Raw genomic sequence first — 20,339 nt, 5'->3', positions numbered from 1 at the left:
CTTATTCAACCTGGAGTTTTTACTTTGTCAGCAGGTAAACTGAGTCACCAGGCTGTGGTCAACCAGCATCACGTGAAGCTTGCACCATACCGGTCAGAACACTCTGTACCTCTGAGAATCAATCGCACCGAGTTCTTTCAGCTCAACCACAATGAGTTTACAGTCTTGTTGATACAGCCGCATTCTTTCAGCCCCCCTTCCCACTAATTTAGGGATTTTTTTTGTGGGGTGGAATTGAGGGAGTCGTTCCCTCCCTACATCCCCAGGAAAACTTGTGGTAGCTCTCTCAACCTCCCACCTCCGCCCTCACAGATGCAGACTGTTGAGTGTTTCACATCAGCCGGGTTCATTCCAGCTCAACTTCTGTGTCTCATGCAGACTTAAATCAGAGCTCGTGGTGGACTTCCAGCTACACGAGGTTTGGTATGTGCCGTTTTTCACCATGTTTGACATGTTAATTTATCCAACATGCTGCATGCCAAGTTACCTCTTTTGTTTGCAAGTTGTGTTTTCCTTCACAGCAAAGGTTCAGTGATAGCCTGTCTGTGTATTAGCTTTACAGCCTTTGGCATCTGGTGCAATGTTGTGCGGCTTCTTTAACACTGAAGAAGGTTTCTTAGAATTGGCCTGCAGCAGAGAGAGTGCTCCCTGATTATTTGTAAATGGTGTGTGAATGCAGCATGGATAGAATATATTTACCACGAAATGCTGTGTATGGACATCAGTGATAAAAAGAAAAAAAGATGATTGACTTCTGATGTCACTACAAAGCAGCCAGTTGAGCCTTTGTTGCTTCTCTTTCTCCCTTATTCCTCTATGGATTCACTACTTCCACGTCAAACAAAAGATCAAGGCTAGTAACCACTATTTTAGTGGCATGCAAACCATTAGTAGCGCTTGTGCAACGCAGTTCTGAGAAAAGACTGTATATTTAAGGTCCCAGTTGGACTTCTTGGCTCTGCTTTGGATTAAACGGTTGTCAACATCCACTGTGGACTGTACTGGAGGTAAACTCTGCAACTCCCACAGCTGGCTGAAACTTAACTGCACAGTGGGGAACTGAGGCAACACAGAGCTGATGTAAGTCACAGGTTCACGTGCAGGTAGAATGATGATGCAAAAGTGTCTATAGGTAGTAAAAGGTATTTTACCTTCACATTCTTGAGATAAGATGAACTATTGATCCCTAACACGATATCTGTTTGAAGTGTCAAAGGGCAAAGTGTGAGAGAAGTGAGTGTGTCACGCTGGTGATGTAATTCCCCATTTTAGCCAAATGAAGATTTACAGGAAGAAGGCAGGGCCCCAGTTTTAGTTCTTCCCAGATATCACCTGTGATTCACAGTCCTGTGCAAACCGCAGAATACTTCTACCAATACTAACTACTCCTATTTTGATGTACGGGTGTCATGCATGAGCACAGGGCTTATCGTGAGGAGCACACGATTTCTACTCATATCCTCGCACAGGTTTTGACCAATAAGAATACAGAGTACTTGCAGGGAGCCGAAGAGCAGAGTGTGTTTAAAATCACACCACAAAGCAGATGTGGTCACATGGTTCTTTTGTTGTCATTTTTTACTCCATGAAAAAATGTGATTTTACGCGCCCAAGATAAACATTCCCACTCACAAGATTATCCTACTCTCTACTGGCAGATGGAACGTGCTTGTGATTTGTTTGGCTTATATTGCTTATTAACTTGGCCTAAAGGGATATTTGTGACATTAGAAGCATTTATCTAACAGACATGTGATTCATTTACTCTACTTCTTTCTTGACCCTTGTTTACCATCTATCTAATAACATCATTTTTTACTTACAGCACCGACCGCACCTGCATCAAAATCCTTCTGGTCTGTTACATTGAGATTTAATATTGTGTATCCATATATATATATATATATATATATATATATATATATATGTATATATATACATACAATATATTATCAGTACACATAGAGTCAGACATGTCATGACAAGCCCAACCTTACCTGTTATTAGGAAATGTTTTTTAAATGTTGAACTTTCCTATTATTTATCAGAACAGACAAGGTGACTGTGACTACAAATTGCAGTAATTATCTACACCTTTGGCCAAAATTGAGGGAGAAGGTCTTAATCTAACTTTTTGACACCTGTTGTTTACTGTATAAAAAAATATGTCACAGAAATGTGTCATTTCTGTGCAAACTGCTTTTGCAGCAACTGCAAAAGAGAGCTGAAAACAAAGCCAAAACACATAAACTAGTTCATTTCCGTGAAACTCAAACACTGCATGCAGCAGTGAGATGGCATACCCCTCATAGAGTGTGGGCGCTGGAATGACCTATTTCACATTTTGTCCAACTTTCTGTGTTCACTATGTGGCACTGGAGAACACACAAATTATATGTCATGTTGCTGTAAGTCAGTTGTAGACCACACCATGTAAATTTCATGTAAATCAAATAATAACTGTCTAACAAGGTATTACTTCCTGTTGTCAGTAGTGGCGCACTCACTATGACACGTCATCAGCATGTTGACGTCTTCAGGCCCCGGAGCCTTACAAAACAAGTGATATTTGGGGAAGACTGGAAAAGTACACTTAAGTAACCACAACTTCCTGTTTTGTGGTGCATTAGGCATCGCCAGGGCAACGTTGTTCGATGTTAACTCACAATCTTCACAACTGAGCATCATCAAGGTCTTGCAACTATGCTGACCAAATCTTTGGTGGATCTGGTCACTCCTGTGGGAGGAGTATGTCATAGTAGAAAACATTTCCTGTAGCCAGAAGGTGTTGCTAAGTCTACAACTTCATTTTGGCACGCAGATAGCAAGAACCTGGGACTCTTATCATACATGAGAAATTTTCGGCAGATTGGACAATGTATGCTCAAGTTACAACTTCATGTTATTTGGTGAAATGTTCAAAATGGCCGCTACGGCTGGAAAACGCCTTTCAACAAAAACTCACAACTTTGTGAGTGAAAGCATCATTAAGGTCGTGAGGTGGATCTGGTCAACCTGCTAGGAGAAGTAAATCAAAGCATAAAACGTGTAATTTTCTGTTTCAATTAGGTAGCACTATAACTATCACAACATTTTGGCATATAGATGTGTTCAGGGTGGGACTCTTATCAAACATGTGAAGTTTGAGGCAGATTGTACCATCTGAAGGCAGGTTACAAACCACTTGCTGTTCCCAGGCAAAACATGGACACCTCGTCATAGTCACTGGGTTTAACAATAACTCAGGCCTTTAATAACTATTCATGTCAAAGGTCTTTAGATTGTACAGAAAAAAATATTCAATTGGATTAAATCTCTAGGAAATATGTATTTTTGATTTTTGGGTGAACTGTCTCTTTGAACCCCTTTTCCTTAACTTCACTGCTTCTGTAGTAACAGCTCTCTACCTTTGTACTGTAGGTCTTATATCTTTTTAGACACTGCATGGTAGGAACATAGGTGGCTAAGGGCATGTTTCATATTATAGTGAGATCCTAGAATGTCTACATTTGTGTAGTTTTGGTCTGTAGAGAGTTTCCAGATGCTCTGTACCTGTTGGGTGTTGAGATCTTTATTTTCTCTTTTGATGTCTGAAGGACTCGTTGATCTTTTCAGCCTTCTTATCTTTGTTAATAAAATGGCAGATAACCCTGATAAAGTGTTGCCAGATTTTGTAATATGATTATCTCATTTATTGCTGCCTGATATACAGAGGGTAATAGGAGGAAATATTAAGACAGAGATTCAAATTTCCATAATCAAAATCTTTAATTCATGAAAAGCTTTGTACCTTTATCACAAGGAATGTCTTTTACCAACATAATAATCCAATGGAATATTATCTGTATGCAAATAAAGCCTAATAAACAGATGCCTACATATGAGATTCTTGGGGAGTGTAGCTAGTAGTAGTAGTCAGCTAACTTGTTTCCAAATATAGGCTCCTGTAACAAAGGAAATCTTATCTTTAGCTGTAGCCTCTCACTATCAAACGCTAACTGTTATAGATTACTATTACAACACAACATGGGTTGTACATTAACCATTAGTTGGGGTATAATTAATCTCAAGAATGTATGTGATGGAAAGACCTGTGTAATAATTAAAATACTGGTGGGGTTACTGACATTTCTGTGTGTTTGTCATGTGCTTCCACATGTGCGGTACGATGATTACATGATGACGTTGTACAGGAAACACCTGCACATGCTGTCAGATAGGAAAGAAAGCAGGGATGTTAAACTAGGACAAAAACTGCGCAGTCAGGATTTTGTCCTTCACATGATAAAAGGAACAAAGTTTGATTTGAGTCTGTTTTCTTCTATCAAGTACTGTATGTCACACTCTGTACAGACAGATATTACCACACTACTCCCTGTGCTGTTACTGATAATGTCAAGTGATTCTGATACACAGAGGAGCTTAAGGAAACTGCTGTTACCTCACTGGTAAACTTTGGTACATCTGAGAAAGGTTTTGCTAAGTTTAAATACTTTGGTGGTTAAAATTTTATTTGTAAGTGTCAGCTGCTCTGAAGCCATAATATTACCATGACATTTTTATTGCCTGTTTTTTTCTTGACAGAGTTATCACAATGAGCTTTTCTGATCTGTAGCATATGAGGAATGAGTGCATAAAAACATCAGACTGTTGAGAATATCAAAGAGCATCAGGGACAGATAGCAGTTGTAAATGTTAAATGATAAGACAATTAACCAGAGTCACAGCACGCTGTGATCTTTGTCCTAATCAAATTGTACTAGGCTGCACAGAAGTGAGTTAATATGGTCTGTTTTCTCCTGGATAGTCTTTGTTCTTAAATAATCCTGATATTGTCATGACTCTTGTCCACCCTGTTGGTTTTTGTTTTATTAAAAATAAATGTCACACACAGAAGAGTTGACAACAAAATCTATCCATTCATTTTCTGTAACCGCTTGTTGGGTGGCTTGAGCCAATCCCAGCGTACACTGGGTGAGAGTTTGGGCACACCCTGGGCAGGTTGCCACACTGTTGCCGACACATAGAGACAAACCCCTAACCTAACCATTTTAACCCTAACCCTAACCATTCACATCAATAGGCAATTTAAAGTAACCAGATAACCCAACTTGCATGTCTTTGGACTGCCAGAGAACCCAGGTAAAACCCAGGTTAACATGCAGAAGATGCAAACTCCACACAGAAGGGCTCAAGCTGGCCAGTGGGTTCAAACCTGGAGCCGTGTTGCTGTGAGGCAACAATGCTAACATCTGCAGCCCAGACAACAAAATGAAATGGAAAATACTAGGAAATATAGTACTAGATATACATGTAGTACAGACTGACCAATAATAAAAAGGAGAAGAAATCAATAAATGGTTTCCCATTTACAGATTACAAGGATATGCACACATCATGGCCGTAAGCAAAAAGTTGCATTGGATTGGATTGCCATTGGATTTTGGATTATTGCAAAAAAAACAGTCTCTGTGGCAATACTTTATGATGCTTACATGTTTTTTTCAGCAAGGAAATCCTCACAAATAAACACCACTTTTATGATTTTTGAAGCATAAAAGCAATCCTCAGTAACAAGCTAATGTTAGGCAGTAATAAATTAACTACACCACCGCAGCATGACTTATTATTCATATAGCAATGAGGCTGTAAAGCCAGGTTCGATGTCATGATGCTTCGTATCCTCATTTAGCCACTTGTTAGCAATCGTCTGTTTTATGACACCTAAAAGCTTAAAAATTTACAAGTGGGGTATTGATTGACATATTTTCAATGTCATTGAACAAAACATTGAAATCTCTATCTCTATGAAATCTCTATGTCATAATACTTAATGCCACCTTTGATCAACATCTGTCAGCTCCGGCTAGCTGCACATGCTCCAGTGATTAAGGGCAGCTAGAAGCAATGATAGTTAAGAGCACAAGTTAAGAGCACTGACGCACTCATTCTGGTTATTATATTCATAGCATTAGCACGTATGAAAATCCTACTCTTTCTTCCAAATAAACCAGCCACTGGGTACATGTCTGATGTATAACTTTAATGCAAAAACTCATATTAGAGATGAGTGCAGTGGCGGAAATCCCGGGGGGGACAGGGGGGACATGACTCCCCCTTCAGTAAAGCTGTCCCCCCCTAGAATAATTTGAGACACAATTAATTAATTAATTTTTGAACAATGCAGTAGTATTTATTGAAAGCACAATGTAAGCGGTGCTCATTATAATCGCGCAATAATGTGCTATTTAAATCTTAAAACATTTAGTCCCCCCCTCCCATTCCTAGAAGTGGTATATCCCACACTCTTTCCAACTGGCGGGGCTGTTTGGCAGCATGTGGCTGGAACCGCTGCTCACCGCTGCTCGCATCGCAGGGTAAGATGTACACTCACACAGATACAGTTTAATTTACATAAGTTACAACACATCCCATTTACTGTTACAACAAGCCCCAGGCCCAGGCTGATAATATAAACTGCAACATTTCTCCTGCATTGTTCAAAAGCCAGAGTTTAGTGATAGTCAGAGAGGACAGGAGAGAAAGAAGAGGGAGAGGACAGGACAAGAGCAGTCAGGGGCGGAGGGGCTTGTAGCTAATGGGTACCTGTCTGTAGGCTCTCCACCTGTCAGTGAGACAAACATGAAAGACGTGCAGTTTAACCGACGTGGAGTGATCATTATGCGCGACTATTACGCACGGTTGTGACGGAGCGTAGCTAATGGGTACCTGTCTGTAGGCTCCACCTGTCAGTCAGACAAACATGAAAGACGTGCAGTCTAACCGACTAGGAGCGGTCATTACGAGCGACTATTATGCGCGGTTGTGAAGTGCGCAGCGGCAGATTTAACAGCACACTGTTTATAAACCAGTTTACCAGTTTAATTGCAGGAAATGTTTAGTTGTTAAGCCATTTCTCATAAGTATAGACATTCACTCTGCCTGTTGGAGAGATAGAGAGAAGATTAAAGTGTCAAATTGCGGTAAAAGATGCTGTATAAAAGACAGGCTACAACTTTTTTTCCTTGTCCCCCCCCTGGAATTATTCTCTAAAATTTTACTGTTTATAGAGTGTGCCAGGGCTGACGTCAAAACCTGGAAGTTTAGCATCGCGCTGGTTCCCGGAAGAGAAAGTGAATGTGATTTTTGCATTGCCTTTTGGATTATGTCAGAAAATAAGCTCTGTGGCTAACACAAGTTTATGATACTTACAGGTTTTGTTCAATGAGATAATCTTGACATATGAACACCTTTCATACCACATTTGAAGCTTAAATGCGATCGCCAGAAGTAAAAAGCTAACGTTAGGCTTTAATGGACTACATAACTCCACGGTTGCATGACTCTTTACGTCACCGCCACTAAGCTTTCAACTGATTTCGGCCGCCTTTTTTACGACACGTAAAAGCTTCAAAATTCACAAGTAGGGTATTTACTGACGTGTTTTATGTTGTAGAACAAAACCTGAAACTCGCTTAAGCTTTTGTTAACCACAGAACTTATTTGAGGCATTTTACCAAAATCCCATTCAAAAAACGTATTGACTTTTAGACGAGAGAACCGGAAGTGCTAAAAGTGCTAACAGAGTTCTGGGTTTACTGGCACACTCTATTGTCCCCCCCCCAACTATGAAATGGGATTTCCGCCCCACTGAAGCTTGACGGGATGACATGCAGCAAATCGCTGCAGGCTGGCATTGAACCCACAGCGGCAAAGACAGTGTCTCTGTGCATGGAAGGTGTGCTCTAACCACTTGGGCACCTGACAATATAATAAGTATTATTCATCAGCCACATACAATTTTGAAGAAGAGACTGTTTAATTTGTTTGTCTGCAAAATTAAAAGCATAACAATGTGGTAATTTTCCATCCAAAGCAGTCAGTGTATTCCTCCATCAGCCATCAGCGCTTCCCATACTGAAACAAGTGGTAACAACTGGTAACTTGCTTTCCAACGCTGATCAGAGGAAACCTTTCCATATGCTTCCTTGCATGAAAGACTGCAATGCATGATATCATATCAGTTCTGCATGTAGATATTCTGGTGGCACACTATGTGAAACATCTTGGAAGACCAGTGGAGGATGCTTGTGATGTGTATTGATGATAACTACTGAAAGTGAATGACTGAAATGTAATTTGTGACATTAATTGACACTGTGCACTATTACTTCACATCTGCAAATCTAGGAACCAAGTTGCAGACTAGATGACCAAGGTCTTCGCATTTTTCCATTTCTTCTTAGGTGTTCTGAAAATGTCTTTTTTGCCATGTTAATATCTCAACCATTAACTGAGGAGGGAAGAGACCGGCTGTGCTGGACAAACACAGACTGAGAGTTCATCTCTGAACTCCTGATTCGGACATGGGGAAAGTCTACTATGTCAGTAAAAACGTGGGCCTCGGATTGCTTGTGTTGGCGGCCTGTGCTCTGGCTACGATTATAGCTCTGTCCATCGCCTATGACAAGGAAAGGGCCAAGAATCGAGGCAAGCCTGGAGATGGAGCAACAGAGAGCACCAGCTTGCCAACACCCTTCACCACTCCCTTTACTCCTAAGGAGCCCTGGGACCACTACAGACTTCCAGACTCTCTTGTTCCTGTCTCCTATAATGTCACCCTGTGGCCCCGGCTGAAGCCCAACACAGACGGCCTCTACATCTTCACTGGACAGTCAACTGTGATCTTCAGATGTGTGAAGGAAACAGACCTCATCATCATCCACTCCAACAAGCTGAACCTCACCACCTTCCAGGGGCACCATGCTAAGCTGAGTGGCCTGGGTGAAGCCACTGCGCCCACAATACAAAGGTCTTGGCTTGTTGTGCGGACGGAGTATCTGGTTCTTCAGCTAAGCAGCAGACTGACTGTTGGAACATCATATGTACTTAACACTAAATTTCGGGGGTTGCTGGCAGATGATCTGGAGGGCTTCTACAGGAGTGAATACACTGAGGATGGTGTAAAGAAGTAAGCAATGATGCAGCACTGCAAAATGGTGCACCATCACTGTGCTCTTGACTGTATTTTTTATAGTTCCAGTGTTCCTCTCGGTGGGACTTTGGAGTATTTGGCTTGATTGATGTCTACTTTGTGTCAATGTTTAATTGGAACATTTTGCAGAGTCGTCGCTACCTCGCAGATGCAAGCAACATATGCCAGGAAATCCTTTCCTTGCTTTGACGAGCCAGCAATGAAAGCCGTCTTCAACGTCACCATCATCCACGACCGAGACACTGTGGCTCTGTCCAACGGCAGGGAAACCGGTTCGTTTTAGAAACACAAGTTCATATTTTTACATTCTAATTCTCTGTGCAAACTGGGTCAGTACAAAAGCAAATGGTAAAATCAAATAGGAACACAAAACATATTGGAAGTGAAAAATTTTAAGTAATTGCAATATAACACAAATGGTGGTTAGTACAAGATATCTGACTTGTTATTTAAAAGGGATTATCATGTGTCATGTGTAAGACAGTATGATTGTCAATAATTAACAACTTGGGCAAGTAATGGGAAAATCAGCAACTACATGCTGTGTCAGTCTAACTTGTTCTCTCCCTGAACAGGCATTGAGGATTCTGTCATTGACAACGTGCCTGTCAGAGTGACTACATTTGAGCCCACAGAGAGAATGTCCACATATCTGCTGGCGTTTATTGTCAGTGACTTTGTGGACATTCAATCAACCCTCAACAACAATTTGTTGGTAAGACTTTTAGTTCCCTGTTTACATTACCAGTGTAGTCAGCATACACATTAATTTTGATCATAGACCAAAAGCAGTACAAACAACCAGTGTTAATGATGACAAGGGTCAGAGGTCACACCATCTGGATATTCATGTGACCCCAGGATGAAAAAATTGTAGGACAATTTTTAAAATTATCATTGGTATTTTGTTTTAAATAAAGCTACTGAATTCTTTGCAGATTCGAATCTGGGCTCGAAGAAAAGCCATAGACAACAAGCAGGGTGACTATGCTCTCAACGTTACAGGGCCAATCCTTCAGTTCTATGAGCATTACTACAATGCCACATATCCGCTCTCCAAGTCAGGTGGGTCAACATTTTCCTGTGATGATAGAAATATTAATCTAATTTCCTTTATCTCACATAGCTCGGCATTCAGTCTTCAATTCAATTGGAAAAAGGAACATTTTGTGCATTATGTGTTAGCTTTGCTGTTGGATGTTTTATCCTGTATCGAAAATGACTTCCAGTAATACATTTCACTTTTAAGATCAACTACATTACAAAGAACCAATCGTGATGAATCATTGAGACTGAAGTGTAGAGACATGCTAGCAGCTCTGTGAGGCTTTAGGCTATGTATGCATAGCAGTGCTTTGAGATAAATTTTAATAACATGCTCACAATGACATAATATTTCATGTTCACCATCTTAGTTTAGCGTGCTCGCATGCTAACATTTGCTGATTACCAGTAAACACAAAGTACAGCTGAGTCTGATCAGACTATCATTAGGTTTTATAGGTATATATATAGGTCATAACCCAAAGTAAAAATTTAACCTGATAAAGACAATCCATCCAATAGTTGAGACATTTCACTCACAGTAACAAATGTAGGCCTCATGGTGGCAGTAAAGAAAAGTCTGGGGATCACCAAAGTTATTCAGATTCATCCTCTGTAGACCATGAATGTCTGTACAAAATTCCATGACAATCCCTTGAATAGTTGTTAAGATATTTCACTCTGGACCAAAGTGGTGGACCGACCGATCAACCAACTGACTGACAGACAGATATTCAGATATTGCAGATCCCTACAGCCATGAGGCTAGCATGACTAAAAAAGCAAAAACCAGACATCACAACACAAATGTTTTCCCCAAATCTGCTCCATTGTCCCTGCTGTGCCAAGCTTCATTTAGAAACTTTGGTCATCAGCAAACATTCAATGATGACTCAATGGTTTCAATAGATCCAAAGGGTAAATTTATCAGTTCAAGAGTATGTTAACTTCCCTTTTTCCATTTTAAACTTCTTGTGTCACATACAACATGTGGATGGTAAACAATTAAACACATATATTATTAAAACCTTATCAGTGAATCACATACATGCTAAATACACCAGTTTTTTTCAAATGTCTTGTTGTGGGCCCTTTCTAGTTCTGATTTCTGATCATTTTCTGATGTCTTTGTCCTCCCCAGATCAGATAGCTCTGCCTGACTTCCATGCCGGAGCAATGGAGAACTGGGGTCTGGTCACATACAGAGAGACTGCCCTGCTCTATGACCCCATCATGTCTTCCACTGGAAACAAAGAGAGAATTACAACTATCATCTCCCATGAATTGGCACACATGGTAGACCATAACATTTCTCTTAAATTGCTATCATCATATCTGTTCCAGCTGTGGTAATAAGGAGGAAAGATCATGTAATAAGTTAATGGGAGTTAATAATCAGGACATGAATTTGGTACAATCTCAGTTCTTCTCTTGTGCAGAACACAGTAATGTTGTAAACATACATTTAGCCAAAGTACTCAACCTCCCTTTGCAAAGGCGGATGACGGATCATCTCCTGGGTACAAATTAACCCTGCTCCCTTTCAGAAGTATTCATAGTTAGACATCTTATGTGATGTCAAATTCTGTGGTTGGTAAGCCCCTGCTTACTGAGCTTTTTATATTTCTTGTAGTGGAACTTTAGTGGTAATGTTGGCCAGCATCTTAACACACTGTCAGATAGCATCAGTTTTCGTGGGAATTTTCCTTCCTTGAGAATGTGCTGAGAATAACTGAGGTGTAACTGTGGCAATCTCTTTATCTCTTTACTCTTTATGTTGTGTTTTCTTAGTGGTTTGGCAACCTGGTGACTCTGAAATGGTGGAATGACCTGTGGTTGAACGAGGGCTTTGCGTCATATGTTGAGTACCTTGGAGCTGACCATGCTGAGCCCACCTGGAGCATGGTAAGAGCCATGCTTGAAAAGACAGAGGGCCCAATTACATTTCACAGATCAATGGTGTCTATGGGTCAGAAAGCCTGTCCTAACTCATCTCTCTGCTTGGCTGCAGAAAGACGAGATCGTACTGTCTGATGTGCACAAAGTGTTTGCTGTGGATGCCCTGGCCTCCTCTCACCCGCTGTCCCGTCAAGAAGAGGAGGTCAACACTCCTGCTCAGATCAGTGAGATGTTCAACACCATCTCCTACAGCAAGGTCTGCTTCTCTGCCAATGTTTTACACAGTAATCTGATAGAGTGGTGAAGGAATGAGTCCTACAACTGGGAAATTAATTTGCATTTTTCGCATTCTCAGTTCCCTCGTCGAGAAGTTAATGGGTTTTTTTTAATGCGTTTTTGGTCAGATGCCTAGGAAAATAGGTCTGTTATAATCAAGCTTAAGAGATTAACATTTTGTGTCACAATACAAAATTTATCAGTAAATACCCACCCAACATCAGCTTTGTACTTTTTGGCAATTACATTTATGCATCAAAAAGTCATAAAAGCGATGTTTGGTGAAGATTGTGTTGCTGGATAAAATGTGTAAGTATCATAAACTTTTGTTTGCCACAGAGCTTATTTTCTGTAATAATCCAAAATCCAGTGGAAAAATCCCATGGACTTTTTTGACAAGGGAACCAGGGCGATGTTAACTTCTGGGTTGGCCTACAAAAAAAATTAAAAATAAAAAAAATTAAAAATAAAACATCAGCCCTGCATCACTTTGTACAGTTGTATTTATTTGAATTTTTCCCTCTCACACACTTAATTTTTATTAACTACTTGATTTAAAAAATACTCAAAAATATCTTATTACATTGGTATCATTTCATGCTGATTTTCTATTTTTTATTATCAAATTTTTATTATTTTTTTATCATTAAGTTTTAGTTTTATCTTATTCCCCTTTTCTAAGTCCCTGGAAAATGCATGTAGCACAAATACCCCAAATAATTATAGCATATTCAGAATGACTCTCACTTTTCTTTTTCAGTCTATTTCACATTCATCCAGTCCTGAATCTTGTCATTTCCTGAATCAGGAGCCATGTTGCCCTGTCAGAGAACCACCTTGCTCAAATATATTAAATTGAACACAAACTCTTTTGCTGTGGTTTCTGTGTTTGTTCTTGTCAGGGAGCCGCAGTGCTCAGGATGCTGTCAGAGTTTCTCACTGAGCCTGTGTTTGCCAAAGGACTCAGTGTGAGTATTCACTGTCAGCCCCATTACTTAATTACTACTGTCAATGTGTGTGTGTGTGTGTGTGTGTGTGTGTGTGTGTGTGTGTGTGCGTGCGTGCGTGTGTGCGTGCGTGCGTGCATGCGTGTGTGTGCGCACTAGTGACAGAGTCTGTGGGTATGATGAATCACACTGTATTCATGTTATTGTTACTCTGACTAAGGATTACTTGCTTGAAATTGATGATTTATCGCTTCCTGTGTACTGTGGTTGGACTCTTACAACACAATGTATTTTTAAACGTGCAGCCTAACGCAGCTTTTTAACAGTAATCTTGCTGATGCCTGATCTTGCTGTTCATAACTGGTTTCTCTTTTCAGTCTTACCTGAATACTTTCGCCTTTGGCAACACAGTGTATACAGACTTGTGGGACCATCTCCAGCAGGTTGGTACAGTTAAAAGGCTTAACAGTTGCAAACGTGTTGTGCATGATGTTACCTGGCAATGGTCTTTGTATGTGTGTGTGTTTCTTCTTAATTTTCTGTGACTTTCTCTTTGTTGTTAGGCAGTTGAAAACACACCAGGTATTCATATTCCTTATACCGTCCACAACATCATGAACCGCTGGACTCTTCAGATGGGCTTCCCAGTGGTCACTATTGACACCCGTACAGGAAGTATCACCCAGAAACACTTCCTGTTGGATCCAGAATCTGTAGTGGACAGGCCCTCTGAGTTCAAGTAGGAATCAGTTAGATCCATTCAGACAATAAATCAGATTCCTTGATGGCAAATGTTATGGACTAAATTTAATGGCAGTACATCCAAAAGGACGACAGAAAGCTTGACCAACAGCCTCACATTGCTATCCTTAAAGCCATGCAGCTAACATGGCTGAAAAGCAGAATTTTCCACATTTTGACTCATTGTCGTTATCCATGTTTCTGTCCAGTTACACATGGTTTGTCCCAATTAAATGGATGAAGACAGGTTTGGAGCAGGAACAGTACTGGCTCCTTCAAAGGACAGGTATGGTCATACTGAGTAACACCCACTTCTCCTCTAGATCAGACCTGCATACTAGAGAAGGAAAGATTTTCTACCAGATGAGTGGAGTCAACCAAAGCTGGTCATGGCATTAACTGAATAGTCTGCATATCTTTCTTTCATATTTTTCACCAGACACTCACAGTCTGATGAGAGTTTCAGGACAGGACTGGGTGCTGGCCAACATCGATGTATCTGGGTACTTTAGGGTGAACTATGATCTCGGCAACTGGGATCGTCTCCTCTCCCTGCTCAACACCAACCATCAGGTGAGTCACATCCCCATTCACCAACATCTCTCATTCCATTCTGTGACAGTTTTGTTTGTGCTGTACGTCTACTTTTAGATGAATACAGAAAATGGCAAGATAAAGAGGGTTGCAGACTTGATTAAGTCCAAGAGTAAAGGGGACCTGTTGTAGCCTGGCAGCTCATTTTTGATTTCCAGGGGGTGTTATGAACAGGCGCAGACCAGAAAGCTTCTGGATGCAACTTGAGAGACTTACAACCAATCAGAGCAGCGAAAGGTGTGATGTGGCACTGAGCAAAACATGCAAGTTGCGGTGGTGCTTTGTCCATTGGCGGCCTGGTCACAAACTTCCTCAAATCACAGCTAGACAGTACAAGAAAATGTGTTTCTGAAAACGTTTTAGGTGGGAAATAGGCCATCACAGTTTGGTGAGCCTGGCGTCTTAGGGTGGACAGAGCAGAGACTGGTGACACTCCTCTGTCAGTTATCAAACCTGCCCCATATTACATAAACAGTTGCTATTGGCTTGCCCAGGATCTGGTGGAAATAAAGTGTTGTTTAAACATTAAAGCATGTAAACATGTCCTGGTAGAAACCCAACATGCAAGTATAAACCTGTAATTGTGCATAATTAATCCCCTTTGATTTTATTTCTCATTCTAACTTGGCCAATCACAAAGCTGATACTGGATGGGGCTAGTGTGAACATCGTAATACGCCAGACAAGTCTAAATACATTTTGATGCAGGAATGTGCTGGTTTTGGCAAATTTCATTCTTGATATTGCATTTTCAGTTGGTCTTAAATTTTAATTCCAGGATCCCAGTATTAAATGATGTTTCTGAAACTGTTTGAACATGTACGTGATGTTGTTTCTTTCAGGCCTTATCAATTATCAACAGAGCACAGATCATAGATGATGCATTCAACCTAGCAAGGTAAAGAAAACTAAGTATTCAAAGTACTGAATCTTTCACACATTGTATGTCTGCAAAAAATGTGAAGGATCTGTTCCCCTTGTACAGAGCCAAAATAATCAATACTACATTGGCCCTGAGAACAACCAAATACCTGTCCAAGGAAAGAAAGTACATCCCCTGGGAGTCAGCTCTGAGAAACCTCAACTACTACATCCTCATGTTTGACCGCACTGAGGTTTATGGAGCTTTACAGGTTAATAATGCTTTACTATAGATACTGCTCATTTTGATGCTAACAGGAAAGTGTAAAATGGCCTCACATAACAACTATTGCTGATATGTTTTCATTTTAGTCATACCTCAAGAAACAAGTCCAACCACTTTTTGAGCACTTCAAGACAATTACAGCTAACTGGACCAAAGTACCATCAGGACACACTGACCAGTAAGAATTCATATAACAGAAGATGTATTTTTAAAACAAAAAGTTGACTTACCATTTGGTGACGTAATTCAATGCAGTACTTAATTTCTACTGTTACCTTTTCCACAAGTCTCACGCATATTGGGCATTGTCATCCGATGTTGCTGTGTTTCCCATCTCTCTTCTCAGGTATAATCAGATCAATGCCATTGGAACAGCCTGCAGTGCGGGTGTGGAGGGTTGCAGGGAGCTGATCAAAAGCTGGTACAGACAGTGGATGGAAAACCCACATCGCAACCTGTGAGTATCCAGCAGTCAGGGTCAGTTCTTTTGTGGTTTAAAATTTCATGTTCACACAAATTTGACTGTGTGTGCAGTGTGTTAATTCGCCCAAGAGAGCCACTGAAACATCTGTACAACATCTGTGTGTGTGTGTGTGTGTGTGTGTGTGTGTGAGGAGAGAGACTTATGTGGTATTCATTTTACAATCTCCTGCGTGTTTGCCTTGATGTTGACCAGGATCCATCCCAACTTGAAAAGCACAGTTTACTGCTATGCCATAGCCTATGGTGGTGTGGAGGAGTGGGACTTTGCCTGGAGAATGTTCAAGAATGCCACTTTGGCATCTGAAGCTTCCAGGCTCAGGGCAGCGTTGGCCTGCGCCAAAGCACCTTGGCTTTTGAACAGGTATGCAAGACAGCCAGATTTGTAGGAGTATTTTCATTCAAGTTTTTTTGAATGAGACATCCGTACACCACCAGTGTACAAGGTCTCTCCCTTCGACTGCTTGTTTCCTGTACTTTCAAAGACATGAAATGTACACATGATGTATAGAGTCAAAGGCTACATTCAGACTGCAGGCCAATCTTCAATTTCTTAAATCAGACCTTTAGTCTTTAGTCCGATGATCAGATCGGATTTATGTGTCCAGATATCAGGCAGTCTGAACAAGGCGTTAAAGTCAGCAAACTGACTTAACCCCCTTTCCGCTGCACAAAAAACCCACTAATACCTGCAATCATCTGAGGTTTTTTTTATAATATTAAAGGTTACAATCAGCATTCACACCTGGGTCAAATGACTGCAGTAAGTCACCAGAATTTATCAGCTCCAGCTCCGATCAGCAGTGATGGAAATACAACAACACCCAGGTGGGTACGGCAATTACAGCCTCTTTGCTGGTGCCACACAATGACAGGCTGTGAGAAAATACCATCCGTCTCCAACAGAGCAGCATTCAAAAATCTTTTGAAATTCAGTCAGCACTGACTTCCAAAGAAAGGCCAAATAAGTAAGAGATAAATAAAATGTGTAACCACTTTCCACTGGGCTCCATTCTGCTTTCTACTGTATAACTTCCTGTTTCACAGCCTGTCCGTGACGTTGTACCTGACTCACTAGAAAAGACAAAGACACACACACTTGTCTGCTGCAGAACCGTGCACACAGCTCCAGTCTACTGGCAATGGGAAAGGAGTTTAGTGTCTATTTTTAACAGGTTTTCCCACGTTTCAAAAACCCTCACGCATGCGCTAATGTTGGTTGAAAAAAGGGTAGCAGAAATGTCAGTTTAAGAGGAGGCTAATATTCACCTGCTAGCACTGGATAACGTTAGCCACCATAAGCTAACGGTCATACCAGAACAAGAAAGACTGTCACAGCACAATATTTATAAGATGTGCCATTAGGTTGTTGAAAAGTTACATAGTCTCAATAGTTCGGTTTTAGCACATTTTTGCCTTACGCTAGTCACACTAATTTGACTGTTTGACTGTTAGTGCAGTGTATTTATTTGCCGTGAATTTTCAGTAACTACAGATGTTAGCTCTAGCTATAGCTAGAAACATACCAGCACATTCTCATCCCAAGTCATCACACGCGCTAGGTATTCTTCTGCATCTGCTGATGGTTTCCAGGACACGCTACCAACAAAAAACGTCATGGTTTGGCTCTACATTCATACAGTAAGTGAATCCCAGGCTCTCAGGGGAGAGTCTGGGTTTTGTTGGACCAATCTACTACCCCTCCCACCCACACTATAAGGACTTTCCAGCTCCTTCTGTCGTAACCAGCAGTGTTTCAACCTGACTCCATCCAGCGGCATATCATAACAATGAGACTGGTTACGTCCGGCTGCATTTCACACTGATGCCGCCCGGCCACGTATCAGATATGTCAGCTACTCTCAGAACAGTTAAAATACTTTCTAGTGGGAAGGACCAATCTTAAATTCGTGCCACTGAGAGCAAACCTCCATCATTTCACAGCCACCGGTGTCTCTCTGTTGACTTTCACAATGCTGTGCTAAAACAGTGTCAAAAATCTGCCTTGCATTCTGCCTGAACACGCCTTTACAACTCAGTTAACTGTACTATTTCAGGAAAGAAGTCAACCATAACACTAAATAAGGTAACAACCGTGCCACCCTTTTTACATGCTCCAGATGTTTAAAATATTCACTGATCTTATGGTAATTATTCTTCTAAAGTAAGTGTATTAATGTGTATTGGATTTGATTGCTCTGAAAGAATATTTTTATGTTGAGCCAGGTATCTGGAGTACACCCTAGACGTAAGTAAAGTCCGCAGGCAAGACACCCTCTCTACCATCCAGTACATCGCCGGAAATGTTGTGGGGATGCCGTTGGCCTGGAACTTCGTCAGAGCAAGATGGAGCCAGATTTTCCAGCTGTAAGAGATCACTCCTCAGGGAGGGTTTGATGGAAAAACAGTCAGCAGTCTGAAGGAATGAATTAAGGTTGGAGGAATATTGGATACACAGAATCCACAGCAGGTGCCAGCTGAGTGTAAAAGTTAAAAATGCTGAGGATTTCTAGGTAGAAATGTAACTTCTCCAGCTGCACATATGGTGCTTTTTATCCTTAACTTACTCACCCAGTTTGCTGAGTGTGCAAGCATTTCTTCAAGCCTTCCCCTTTTTTGAGTTAGCTTGGAAAATAGTCAAGTCTTTGACAATGAAGCATGAATAACTATATTAAGTGCTAAAAATGTTGAACTGTTTTGAGCCTTCACACCAACAGCACCAGCCTTTATTTGCAGGCTTCTCCGTTTATAGTTTTTTTCATCTGTTGTTTTCCCAGAAAGATGTTCAGTGGGGTCAACAGCAGGATATACACAATTTCCCTCTGCTAATCACCATTATTATATCACTACACTTTTAAAGTAAGCAGCATATTTCTTTTCTTTATTAGGTATGGGGGTGGATCATTTTCCTTCTCTAACCTCATCAGCGGGATCACAAAGAGATTCTCTACAGAGTTTGAGTTGCAGGAGGTATGCAGCCCGCACAGCCGCAACCACACTGAAATACACACTTCCCTGAGGGTTTTCAGAGGTTTCAGTTTTTCTGTCTTTGTTTTTTGCGTCTCCCTTCAGCTGAGGAAATTCAAAGAAGACAACCTCCACATTGGTTTTGGCTCCGCCACCTTGGCCCTGGAGCAGGCTATAGAGAAGACAACAGCCAACATTAAATGGGTGACGGAGAACAAAGCCCATGTGCTGAGGTGGTTTACTGAAGAGTCCACATGAGAACACTGAGAAAGTCAAAGTCAGACACTCTCTTTTTCTTTTTTTTCCTTTGTACCGTCAGGGATACATAATGAATGACAATCACTATAATCATCATGATCAGCAAATGGTGTGGTAAAGACAAGTGACACAAACAATACCTCACTGGTCATTCAGCACAAAGAAACGACATATTATAATCAGTGAACCACTTATATAACCATATATCAGTGATGTAGCTGTAATAAAGAAGTTGAACCTTCACCCCTAGTCTGTGATTGTCAGAGAGAAAACCATTTATTTTTAATCTCAGAGAGGCATTCATTTTATGTCTTTTTCTTTTCTCCATACTTCACATTACGTATTGCTGCTTACTATGATGTATGTGAGCCATGTGCAGAGCACCAGAGCAGCTTCAGAGTTCATAGGCATTCATTTTACAAGTGGCTGAAACCTGTGAGTGTATTTAGTGACCCTAATCATGACGGGATGTTAACTTAATGCCATATTTAAAAATGACTGTGTTATATGTTATTAACAACTATGATAAATTAACATTGCCTGCAGCTTATTTGATATACGTCATTCTCAACACTGGTTGAAATATTTGTAAAAAGTGATCTTACTGGATAAATTAATCTGATTAGATTTGTATTAGGCTTATTGTTATTTGTCCTTTTTTAAAAACTTGATAACATCATAAATCATTGCACTATAGGGTGTACTAATTTTTTCCAGTCCTATGCAAAGACTCAATGGTGAAATAAATAAGAAAGGCTCAGACAGACCTGATGTCTGTGTCTGTTTTTCTCTGTTTTCTCTTTTTTTCCCCTGACAAAACCAGAAACTGATGACCGCTGTTCAGTCTGCGCATAACACTTAAATTTGAAGGTGGTTTTTGAAAGTGATAAAATCAAAGGCTCCACACGGAATTTTTTTCCCTGTCCATACTTCTGTGTGGGTGTATGTGACTTCACTCCTTTGGAAATCAGTCTGATCACGCTGTCATAAT

General features: G+C 40.7%; 1 protein-coding gene across 1 annotated transcript; it reads left to right on the top strand.

Annotated features, from left to right (window-relative positions):
- The first annotated feature begins 268 nt into the window (after positions 1–268).
- On the top strand, positions 269–20,114 carry LOC126406178 (aminopeptidase N-like). The gene is made up of 21 exons (XM_050070369.1): positions 269–423; positions 8,247–8,971; positions 9,125–9,267; positions 9,571–9,710; positions 9,934–10,060; positions 11,181–11,335; positions 11,831–11,944; positions 12,051–12,194; positions 13,117–13,182; positions 13,539–13,604; positions 13,725–13,900; positions 14,112–14,188; positions 14,342–14,475; positions 15,339–15,394; positions 15,482–15,629; positions 15,730–15,821; positions 15,990–16,100; positions 16,320–16,487; positions 18,350–18,490; positions 19,012–19,093; positions 19,196–20,114. Exons 2-21 carry the CDS (start codon positions 8,367–8,369, stop codon positions 19,346–19,348), a joined length of 2,898 nt encoding a protein of 965 aa, XP_049926326.1. The 5' UTR covers positions 269–423; positions 8,247–8,366; the 3' UTR covers positions 19,349–20,114.
- The last annotated feature ends 225 nt before the right edge of the window (positions 20,115–20,339 follow it).

The sequence above is a fragment of the Epinephelus moara genome, chromosome 1 (assembly GCF_006386435.1).
Source record: "Epinephelus moara isolate mb chromosome 1, YSFRI_EMoa_1.0, whole genome shotgun sequence".
NCBI lineage: Eukaryota > Metazoa > Chordata > Actinopteri > Perciformes > Serranidae > Epinephelus > Epinephelus moara.
Note: the sequence above shows the minus strand (reverse complement) of the source record. Positions and strands in the feature narration are given on the sequence as shown.